Genomic DNA, 12,059 nt, shown 5'->3' with positions numbered 1-12,059 from the left:
AAAAGGAAAGAGAGTGCTGACACATTGCAGGGATTGCAACCAATGTCACAGAAGAATTTGTGTATAAATTTTTGAATGAGAAACTTATATGCTCTGTAAACTTTCACCTAAAACACAATAAAATTAAAAAAAAAAAAGGTATTGTCTGTAGACACCTCTGTCCATTTAGCTGTTCAAGCCAGATGTTCAACACCTATCACCACTGAGTGAACGAGTCCATTTTCCTGTCATTGCTGACTGCTGTTTCAGTTTCCTAGAGCTGCTGTAACAGAAACACCACAAGAGGGTGGCTTTAAAGAACAGAATTTATTTTCTCACAGTTCTAGAGGCTAGCAGTCTGAATTCACGGTGCCATCAGGGCTGTGCTCTCTCTCTGTGGGCTCTAGGAAAGGTCCTTCCTGGTCTCATCCAGCTTCTATAGCCTCAGGGGTTTCTTGGCCTTCCTTGGCTTGTAGACAGATCTTTACAGGCTGTCTTCCTCCCGTGTGTGTCTCTCTGTGTCTACACTCCCCTTTATAAGACACCACTGAGAAGGAAATAAGTTTAAGATCCATCCTACACCAGTTTGACCTCATAAACATTACAAAAGAAAGCCTTCATTGCCAAACAGGGTCATGTTCACAGGTCCTAGCGTTAGGATGTCCACAAATCTTCTTAGGGGTGCAATTCAATTCACATAAAGAGTTGCTGTGAGTCGGACTCAACTTGAGGGCAACGAGTTTTTGTTTTTTTTTTTTTTTTTAATTCAATCCATACCACCTGCCTTACATTGATTGCCTTCCTATCCACCCAGTACAATGAAAATCTAAAATGTCAAAATGTAATGACCTCTTCCGGGATCATTAGAGCTTCAAATATGCTAAGCGTCCAGGGGGCGCTTATGCAGTGGCAAGTTTGGTTAGGACAGAATGATCACTACCAAGTAGTTGAGGACTCACTGTCTGAGGAGCCTGATGACCTCTGAGTAATCTGCAGAATTGTGCCTTTGATTGATGGCAGCTACGTGCCTTGGCATTGTGGGTGACCTGGCCTCCCCAGCCCTATTTTGCAGGCAGTCATGCTGTCTCATCCCCCACCCCACTACCATCCACTATGCACCAGCCACCCCGCCCCTCCCCTGTCCACTCTGCACTGCCCACACCACCCTCCTCTCGGTTTCTAGACTAGACCAAGCTCAATCGCACCTCAGAAGCTTCGCACATGCTGGTCCCGCTGTCTGAGATGTTTTTCCCCTTTTGTTTTTGCTGGGCTGTGCCTTCTCAAACTCAGCTGTTGGACCCTAAGGTTGTCCTGATCACCCCAGTGAAGTGTCTCTTCACCTCCCACCCACCCGCTCTCTCACCATATCGCCTTGTCCCAGCCAAGAAGTGTTTGTTGAATTTTCAGCGTCTCCACCAAATTGGAAACTCCAAGAGGGCTTCTTGTCCCTCTTGTTTATGGCAGTGTCCTCAGTCCCTGCAAAGGGCCTGTCATGAAGTAGGGGCCTCAAGGGTGTTCCTTGAATGACCAAGATACCAACAACCATTTTTATTGTCTCCTAGAACTTTCCAGAACTTCCCAGAACCCATAGTTTGACATAGACAAAAGAAGAAATGTGACTCACGGCCTGCTGTTTAATCACAGATGAGCTTCTAGACAGAACCTTCAATGTGCCGTCCTGCTGCTTCCTTAGGTGGTGCTCTGCATCCCAGTTAGCCTCAGGAAACCCACAGATACACCCCAGACAATGCGAATCTCCTCCTTTTGACTGTCCTATCCTTTCAGCCCTCATCTCCAGCCAGCTGCTGGGGGTGTGGATGGAGGAGACATCAGACACATGGGCGGGAGTGGGGCTGGCCCCCCAGCAGGGACCCTACCTACCATCTCCATCACTGTGCTTTGATAATAAATCGTTTGATTTGAGCTGGGGGAGTCTAGTGTCTGCCAAACAAGTTCCTCCAGGAAAATTTTAGCTCCCAGTTGTTTCCATCCATCCACCCAGCCTTTCTTCATTCATCCATCCACCCATTCATTCCTGTCAACCTTTCAGACAGCTACTCATTCTTTCATCTATCTATGTAAACTTTCATGCAGACACCTCTTTTGGGGGAACACAATTCAATCCATGACAGCTGGCTTGCATGTTGCTATGATGCTGGAAGCTATGCCACCAGTATTTCAAATACCAGCAGGGTCATCCATGGTGGACAGGTTTCAACAGAGCTTCCAGACTAAGACAGACTAGAAAGAAAGGCCTGACAATCTACTTCCAAAAATGAGCCAACAAAACCGTATGCGTCACAGCAGATTATTGTCCAATATCGTGCTGGAAGATGAGCCTCCTAGGTTGGAAGGTGCTCAAAATACACAGTGGCCACCACAGTGGACTCAAGCACACTGGTGATCGTGAGGATGGTGCAGAACCATTGTTTCATTCCATTGTGCATGGGGTCATCATAAGTCAGAGCCAACATGACAGCAACTAACAGCAACAAGAGGCAGGAGATAAAGATGCCTCCCTGGATAAGCCCAACTGGTTGTGGCAGAAGAGAGGTGACTACTACGAACTCTATTGGTAGGGACAGTGGCAGCTACTGTGGCGGAAGTGGTATCTTCACTGTTGTTGTTGTTGTGCTGTCAAGTCGGTTCCGACTCATAGTGACCCTATAGGACAGAGTAGGACTGCCCCATAGGGTTTCCAAGGAGTGGCTGGTGGATTCGAACTGCTGAGTTTTTGGTTAACAGCCTGAGCTCTTAACCACTTCGCCACCTTTACTAGAACAGATTAATTCAGCTCTGGTAACACAGAACGTGGCTATGGATCTGGTGAATGTATTCTTTACATACTTACCAAGAAGGAGGATTAGAAGCAGTTCACATTCACCTCTGGTGGATGATAGGCTACACAGACACACACCACACAAACACACACAAACAAGTGCATACATAACTTGTCAAATCTGAATAAGCTCTATGGATTCTACCAATATTGAATCACTGGTCTTGATATTGCACTATTCTTATGCAAAATAGTAATAATTGGGGAGGCTGGGTGAAGGGTGAACAGGACCTCTCTATACTTTTCTTTGCTACTCATTGTGACCCTAGGGTTATTTCAAAATAAAAAGGCACTCCTTCTTAAAAGCTTGTGAGTGGCCATCTAGGATACAACTATTGGTCTCTACTTGACTGGAGCAAAAGAGAAAGAAGGAAGCCAAACACCCACAGAAGAAAGTAGTCCACAGGACAAATAGTCTACACAAACCACAGCCTCATGTATCCTGAGACCAGAAGAACTAGATGGTGCCCAGCTACCACTACCAACCATTCTAATCAGGGCCATGGTAGATGGACCCTAACAGAATGGAGAAAAATGTGGAACAGAACCTCAAATTCCTAAAAACAAAACCAGACTTCCTGGGCTGGTTGACACTGAGGACTCCCAGAAATTATTGCCCTGAGATACTCTTCAAACTTTGAACTGAAACTAACTCCTGAGGTCACCTGGTAGCTAAATAGCAAATTGGCTCAAAAAATAATGAATATAGCCTGTAAGTACTGGGATCCTTTAAAAAATCACCTACATGAGACCAAAGAGTCAACAATTACTTTAAAACAAAAATGAGAATGTAAGGGGGCAGAGAAACTAGATGAATGGAAATGGAACAACCAGAACAGAAATAACGGGGAAGTTCATGCATTGCAAACAATGTAACCAATGCCACTGAACAACTTGTGCAGAAATTGTTGAATGGGAACCTAAACTGCTGTGTAAACCTTCACCGAAAACACAGTAAAACACTATTTTTTGTAAAAAAAGGCAGTCATTAAATATAAGGGACGGGTTAAACATTAGAATTTTCAAATAACAACTTCGATGAGATATCAGTCACAGAATACACAATTCACTCATTTAAATGTGTACAAGTCTTGGTTTTTAGTATGTTCACAGGGTACTACAACCATCACCACAGTCAATTTTAGAACATTTTCATCACCCCAAAAAGAAAACTTGTACCCATTAAGTAGCACCCTCCAACCCACCCCCACCCCCAATTCCTCTCAGGCCTAGGCAGCCAGTAAACTGCTTTCTGTCTCTATAGATTTACCTATTCTGGACATTCTATATAAATGGAATCACACAATGTGTAGCCTTTTGCAACTGGCTTCTCTCACATAACTTAGTGTTTTCAAGGTTCACCCATGTTGTAGCATGTATCACTACTTCAGTCCTTTTTATGGCTGAGTAATATTCCACCGTGTGGATAGACCGCATTTTGTTTATCCACTCATCAGTTGATGGACATTTGGGTTGTTTCCACTTACTGGTTATTATGAATAGTACTGCTGTGAATATTGATGTACAAGTTTTTGTCTGAGTGGGGTACACTTTTAGTACACTTTTTTCCACAGTTAAACTTTATTCTGTAACGATTTCATTGATGCATATTCCTAAATAGTTGAGTTTCAAATGTGTATTATTATTAGAGTTACCTTTATTATTTTTAAATAGCGTGTCACAGGTTGGGTTCCCCAGTGTTATGGATTGAGTCATGCCCCCTAAAGTTATGTTAATGTCCTAACCCCTAACCATTGCATCACCAGGGCTCACTCCACAGGTGTAGGGGTCGGGATACCAGCACATGCTGTGGGGGGCACGATTCAGTCCATAACAGATGCATCACAGTAATTACTTTCTGACTCCTCACAACAACCCTGTGATTTCAGTTTCTCGTGCCCATTTGACAGATGAGGAAACTGAGCACTGAGGTGATTTGTTCAAACTCCTGCTCTTAGTTGATGATGAGGCTGAGAGCTGAGCCCAGTTCTGCCCATCCCCACACTGTGACATTCCCATGTTGTTCTTAACAGGTGCTGTCGAGTCAATTCTGACTCATAGAAACCCTATAGGACAGAGTAGAACTGTCCCATGGATTTCCAAGGCTGGTGGGTTTGAACCTCTGACCTTCAGTTAAGAGCCCAGCCCTTAACCCTTGTGCCACACACATAAGTAGTTATATTCTGTTCGGGTGAAGAGTTGCTGATTCAGGAATCCCCTTGAAGTGTCCCATCCCAGGGAAGCCCTGGGTCCTCCAGCCAGAACTGGGCTCTGGGAGAGTCCTCCCTGGTGGATCTTTTTTTTTTTTTTTTTTTTTTTTGTGCTTTAAGTGTAAGTTTACAAATCAAGTAAGTCTCATACAAAAATTTATATGCACCTTGCTATATACTCTTAGTTGCTCTGCCCCTAATGAGACAGCACACTCCTTCTCTCCACCCTCTTTTTTTGTGCCCATTCATCCAGCTTCTGACCCTCTCTGCCTTCTCATCTCCCCTGCAGACAGGAGCTCCCACATAGTCTCATATGTCTTCTTCATGCAAGTCACTGGCAGGTCTTGATTTCCGAGTACTCAGTGGTGCTGGTGCCCTCCTGGCCCTGAGGCTCCCAGGGCCTTAGCCCATGGAAGACGAGGGAGGCGTACTGGAGTTCCAGCTCTTCTCCTGAGGTGCGGGGGGCCACAGCCCGAGGTTGGCAGTCTGGGGGGCCACGTGGCCGGGATTCCTGCCGGTGACCCTTAGTGGAGGAGGAAGAAGGGTGTCAAAGTAGGATAACGGGGGCCAGGAGAAGAAAGCAGGCTCCAGAAGCAAACCTGGAAACCGAGCATTTGGTCTTTGATCCATTCATTCCGTAAATATTTGCCAGACCCTCATTCATGCAACAAATATTTAAGGGTAATAATACCTGGTGAAGGAGCTCTGGTGGCACAACGGCTAAGTGATCTGCTGCTAACACAAATGTTGGTGCTTGGAACCAACCCAGCAGCTCCAAGGGAGAAAGATGTAGCAATCTGTTTCTGTTAAGATTATATCCTAGAAAACTTATGAGGCAATTCTATTCTCACATGGGGTCACCATGAGTCAGAATCCACTGAACCGCACCCAGCAACAACATTGCCTGGCCATCACTGAGCGATTATCAGCCTACAAAATCCTCCCCCAAACCCGCTGGGGAGGTGCTGTTGTTGTGAGGTGCTGTTGAGTGTCGACCCCATGTGTGCATGAACTGCTCCATAGGGTTTTCAAGGCTGGGACCTTTCAGAAGCAAGTCACCAGGCCTGTTCTTCCAAGGCACCTCTGGGCAGGTTCAAACTGCCAACCTTCCAGCTAGTAGTCAAACACTTAGCCTTTTGTGCCACTCAGGGACTCCTGGGAAGGTGCTACTATCCACCTTTGTCAGATGGAGAAGCTTAGGCTGAGAAATGACAACCAAATATCCCCAAATCAAACACTGAATTAGTGGTGAGGCCTAGACTCATGCCCAGAGCTCTCTAACTCCAGTGCCCACTGTCTTGTTGAACACCTCCCCTGTGCCAGGCCCTGGATGTTCAGAGGGGAGCTAAGCAGACACCACAATTGACCTCACACAGCATCCAACGTGGTAAGGGAGGCAAACATGAAGCCAGTAGTCAATGAAATGACTATCTAATTGCAAATTGTGATAGGATGCACAAGAATGGAGTGATGTCATGAGGACAGGGATTTGCCCAGACCTGGACATTGCTCTAAGGAGCCCTGGTGGCACAGTGGTTAAGTACTCAGCTGCTAACCGAAAGTTTGGCCATTTGAACCCACCAAGCACTCCGCAGGAGGAAAGACGTGCCAATCTGCTCCCGTAAAGATTACAGCCTTGGAAACCCTATGGGACACTTTTATCTGTCACATGCATTCGCTATGGGCCAAAACCGACGCAATGGCAATGCGTTTTTGTTTTTTGGGACGCTGCCCTCAGGGAGCTCTTGGTATCTCACAGGTTCAGGCATCTGGATGCAGCTGTGAAATTGTGTTACCAAAAAAACCAAAGCCATTGTAGTCAAGGCGATTCTGACTCATAACGAGCCCATGTGTCAGAGTAGAACTGCCCTATAGGGTTGCCTAAGTTGTAATCTTTATGGGAGCAGATTGAAAGGTCTTTTCTTCTGCGGAGCCACTGGATGGATTCGAACTGCCAATCTTTCGGTTAATAGCAAGCGCTTAACCATTCCACCACCACAGCCCCTGTTGTTTTTCTTAGGTGCCATCGAGTCAGTTCTAAGTTATTGCTAGCTGGCTGGAGTATCGAGGCATGTCTCTAGATGGGACATGGGTTAGGGGCACAGTGGGTGGGAGACAGGGAGAAGGGAAGGTGAGACACCTCTACAGTCAGACCCCGTCAGGCCTTGATGGGAATTAAGGAGTTTGCACTTGATTCTCTAGGCAATATGGAGGAGCCTGAGGCGTGTAAGCTCAGGGACAGGAGGGTGTGCACTAAAGAATTGGTGTCAGAAGCGAGGATGGTCTTGGGGTCCCCAAATTTGCACTTGGTGTCAGCAGTGAGAGTGGTCTTGGTTCCCACAAATGTGTGGTTGGTATCAAAAGTGAGGAAGGTGTTGTGGTTATCCCAAATTTGCAGTCGATATAAGAAGTGAGGGTTTTCTTGGGGTCCCCCAAATTTACAGTTGGTTTCAGATGTGATGGTGGTCTTGGATCCCCAAAATTTTCAGTTTGTATGAGAAGAAAAGGTAGTCTGGTGTCCTCTAAATTTGCAATTGGTGTCAGAAATGAGGGTGGCCTTGGGGACTCTTGAACTTTGTAGTTGACAATAATTATTCTGGGGAGATCCCCCTGGCATTTTGCCTTTGGGAAGCCGGGGAAAAGTGGAGCAGGTGTCCAGACAGACAGAAATGACGAGGTGAGGACAGGAAGGGCCCAGCTGGGGCTCAACAGGCCTTGGTGATCCTCCAGCTCTGGGAGACAAGACAGAGGCAGAGGGATGTGACTCCTGGGTCGCTGGACTGGGCGACCGGGTTGATGGGGACCCAGGAGAAAAAGCTTTTGGGGGCAAGATGATAACCTAAGTCATCAGAGGAGCCTGGTGACAGTCATTTTGGGGAGGTAACCGGATGCGACCTCCATGGACAGAGGACTCATCACTCACCCACGCAATGGTGCCCAAGACAGAGGGGACATCCAATACTCCAGCTGCTGTCTTGGTTGCCTTCCTCTTCCGGGGCTTCACTCTGAGAGAGGAACCCAGGACCTTCAGGAAACTGGCTCAGGGCTTGGGGTAGGACTACTGCCTCCTGCTTAAGAGCCTAGAAGGGCAGACCTGGGCTGGAAGGGGCTTGGACACCATGTCTAGCCTGATGACTTATATTAGGAGAACATGAGCTCCTTCCTAGAATGCCGGGTCAAGGGTGAGAACTTGCCCCCTCTCTGAATCTCTTCCTAGTTGCCATCAAGTCAGTTCCGACTCATGGCAACCCCATTTGTGTCAGAGTATATCTGCGCCGCATACGGTTTTCAGTGGCTGATTTGTTTTCAGAAAGAAATGGCCAGTCATTTCTTCCCAGGCACCTCTGGGTGGATTCGAACCACCAACCTTTCAGTTAGTAGCTAAGCAGTTAACCATTTGCACTACCCAGGGACTCTATGTATCTCTGCCAGGGGCTTAATTTTTTGGAGTCTATGGGTGCTGCAAACAGTTATGAACTCAACTACTAACCAAAAATTAGCTATTCACACTTACCCAGAGATGCCTCAAAAGAAAGGCCTGGCAATCTACTTCCAGAAACTCAGCCACTGAAAGCCCTGTGGAGCACAGGTCTACTCTGACACACAAGAGGTCACCAAGAGTTGGAACTGACTCAACGAGAACTAGTTTGGTTTTTGATCTTTGGTTTTCAAGTTCCTAGGTCCCTGGGTGGCACAAATACTTTGCACTAGGCTACTAACAGAAAGGTTGGTGATTAAGATCCACCCTGATGTACTGTGGAAGAAAGACCTGGCCATCTACTTCCAAAAAATTACCCATTGAAAACCCTATGGAGCACAAGTCTCTTCTGACACACAGGGGGTCACCAGGAATCAGAATCTGGCTTTCTGAATCTCTGGCCCAAGACCCAATTCTCACAGCAACCACTGCCCCATTCGGATTCCTCCACCTGGGACTCTCGGGGACTCCAGGGCCCACACCCCCTCCCACCCCAAGGGAGGACACTCACATGAGGAAGATGAGGCAGGGACAGAGAAAGAGCAGGGTGGTGAGGCCAGCTCCCATGAAGGCCGCCTGAACAAATTCTCCCCCACGCTCACGTTCCCCTGCTGACGAACCAGTTTTAGGGCACCTTCCCTCTGAGCCCAGGACCCTCAAGCCCACTCCTGCCATAGAATATGAGCTCTCCTTTTGGTCAGCCCCCAGCCCTCAACCCCAAACACACCACTTCCCTCCAACCCCAGTGCCTCTGCCCTAAGTTCTTCTAGAATCGACACTCCTTCCCCCCAAGCCTCAGCCCGAGCCGACCCCCAGACCTGGCAGCAGCAGAAGGGTGATGCCAGGTGGCATCCAGTCACCTCCCAGGGAGAAAGCAGCTTCCTGGGACCTGCCTTTTTGCCCAGGGACCCTCCTGAGCTCCAGTCTGCTAGTTGCCAGTGCAGTTTCTAACCTCCGTGTGTACCTGGTCTGTTTCCACCCCCAGAGTCCTGCCCCTAAACTCACGGGTCACGTTCAGTAGTATGGTCCTGGAAGTGCTCACACCATTTCTAGAGAAGTCCACTCGACAGGTGAGCTCGGTGTCGTGGTCCTGGGGTCTCGGTGTGAGCGTGAACTCCGAAAAGAGGGAAGTTCGTGGTCCAACTCCTTGGGGGGAGACGGCGGCCCCCGTCCAGGAGAATGTGGGGGCTGGACAGCCCTCAGAGTTCCCAGGAAACACACAGAGCAGTGTCACTGGGCGCCCCAGCTCCAGGGTCTCAGGGAGGTAGATACTGGGCTTCTGTGTCAGGCCTGGGGCAGAGAGAGGGGGATCCTAGCCCCAGACCATGGTTGTCCCCTACAGTGGCTCCCCAGCCCATCCTTGCTCCAGCCAGCTCCATACCTGTCACTTCCAAGGACAGTGGGTGTGTCACGAAACTAAATTTCACGTAATAGTTTCTCTCCACCCGAAAGATGTACGCTGCCGTGTCCTTCATCTGTGCGTCTCTGATCACCAGCGAGCAGCTCCCATTCCAGGGGTCCCCAAGGAGCTGGAATCGGCCTTTGGTCTCCTCTTTTACTTCCCTATGTGGGTCGTTTGTGGCCACTGGAGCATCCGAGTTGTGATTGATGTTACCGGCCACTTTCTGGAACCAGGAGCCCAGAACTGGGTTAGAGATTCTCAGTAGGGTGTGGGGTAGGAGAAGGTGCAGGGTATGAAGACACACAGGCCCTCCTGCACTGTCACAGACTTTTGCACCTGCAGCTGGTATCTGTCATCCAGACCCCAGGACCCTTTGGGAGACCAAAGATTAGTGGGAGCCCCAGCCCCTGCCTGGTACCCCTGGCCCCCAACACACTTGATCCCCCACAACAGGGGCAGCAGTAGCAGCAGCAGCAGCGTCATCTCTGCAGTTGGAGGAGCTGGACCTGGCACCCTCTGGCTTCTGGGTCCATCTGTCTGTCTGGGAAGGAAGCGCCAACAGAAAGCTCCAGGCAGGGAGGGACAGGGACTGTCCACAGAAGAGGAAGCTCAGCAGCCCAAGGTTCCTGTGAGATTGCCTGCCTCTTCCTACTTCTCCTTCCACAGGTGGAAGCAACAGGGCAGAGAGGTGCAGAACTTGCCAAGGCTAGCAAGGGGCCCCCTTAGCCCTCAGGGAGCAGAGCCCCAGGAGTGGGGTGCTCACAGAAAATAGGTGATGTCTTAGTTTCCGAAAGTCCCTGGGTGCCACAAATGGTTTTCACCTGAATACTAACCTAAAGGCTGGTGGCTCAAACCAGTGGCACCACAGAAAGGCCTGGTGATCTGCTTCCATGAGATTATAGCCAAGAAAACCCCATGGAGCACAGTTCTACTCTGACACACACGGGGTCGTCATGAGTTGGCAGCGACTTGATGGCAATGGGTTCCGTTTTTTGTTTCTGCTGTAACAAAGTACCACAAACTGGGTGGCATTAAACAACAAAAATTTATTGTCTCACAGGTCTGCAGACTATAAAGTTTGAAATCAAGCTGCTGATAGGGCCATGCTCTCTCTGAAGGCTCTAGGGGAAGCTCTTTCCTGGCCTCTTCAAGCTTCTGGTGGTTCCCAGCAAGCCTTGGCGTTTCTTGGCTTGGATTGCATCACCCCTATCTCTCCCTCCATCTCACCTGTCCATCTTCCCTCTGTGTCTGTCTGTGTGTCTTCTCCTCTTCCTGTAAGGACACCAATCTTATTGGACTAGGACCCACCCTACTCTGGTATGACCTAGCCTAACTAATCACATCTGCAAAGACCCTATTTCAAATAAGGTCATGTTCACAGGTACAGGGTCAGGACTACGAGCATGTCTTTTTAGGGGACACAATTCAACTCATAAAGGAAATTCACCTCTATGGTTTTCCTCTCCCAAAACCCATAACCTCAATATAATCATGATGAAAAACATCAGACAAATCCCAGTAGAGGGGCATCCTACAATATCCCTGACCTGTGTTTCTCTATGCTGTCGAGGCCATAAAAAACAAGGAACAGACCACAACTACCAAAGCCTCACCAAACTGAGTCCAGCATAACTAGATGGTGCCCAGTTACTACCACCAACTTCTCTGGAAGGGATCACGTTGGAGGGTTCTGGACAGAGATGGAGAAAAATGTAGAACAAAATTCAAACTCAAAAAAAAAGAGAAGACCAGACTTACTGGTGTCACAGACTGGAGAAATCCGAGAGTATGACCTCTGGACATCCTTTTAACTCAGTACTAAAGTCACTCCCAAGGTTCACCCTTCAGCCAAAGATTAGACAGGCCAATAAAACAAACAATGACACCCATAGCTCAACCATGTATGTGAGACTAAATGGGCACACTAGCCCAGGAGCAAGGTCGAGAAGGAGGGGGCAGGAAAGCTGGACGAACGGAAATGGGGGGCCCCAGGGTTGAGAAGGGGAGAGTGTTGACATGTCGTGGGGTTGGCAACCAATGTCACAAAAGAATATGTGTATTAATTGTTTAAGGAGAAACTAATTTGTTATGTAAACCTCTATCTAAAAACAAAAAAAAGGAACAAACATGGCAAACATCATTACTGTCACT

At 48.2% G+C, this 12,059-nt stretch overlaps 1 protein-coding gene across 2 annotated transcripts; it reads right to left on the bottom strand.

The window, feature by feature from the left end:
• Window positions 1-1,118: 1,118 nt before the first annotated feature.
• On the bottom strand, window positions 1,119-10,578 carry LOC104845459 (sialic acid-binding Ig-like lectin 11). 2 transcript variants are annotated; one of them, XM_064294055.1, is made up of 5 exons: window positions 9,888-10,578; window positions 9,512-9,796; window positions 9,018-9,117; window positions 7,952-8,033; window positions 1,119-5,551 (listed from the first exon to the last, which is right to left on the bottom strand). In XM_064294055.1, the coding sequence occupies exons 1-5, from the start codon at window positions 9,979-9,981 to the stop codon at window positions 5,360-5,362; spliced, it is 753 nt and encodes a 250-aa protein (XP_064150125.1). In that variant the 5' UTR covers window positions 9,982-10,578; the 3' UTR covers window positions 1,119-5,359. The 2 variants fall into 2 exon arrangements, with proteins under 2 accessions (XP_064150125.1, XP_064150126.1); XM_064294056.1 differs by having other exon boundaries at window positions 1,120-5,551; window positions 9,018-9,114; window positions 9,888-10,568.
• Between the last annotated feature and the right edge of the window lie 1,481 nt (window positions 10,579-12,059).

The sequence above is a fragment of the Loxodonta africana genome, chromosome 11 (genome assembly GCF_030014295.1).
Source record: "Loxodonta africana isolate mLoxAfr1 chromosome 11, mLoxAfr1.hap2, whole genome shotgun sequence".
Lineage (NCBI taxonomy): Eukaryota > Metazoa > Chordata > Mammalia > Proboscidea > Elephantidae > Loxodonta > Loxodonta africana.
This window is presented reverse-complemented; position numbering and strand designations above follow the sequence as displayed.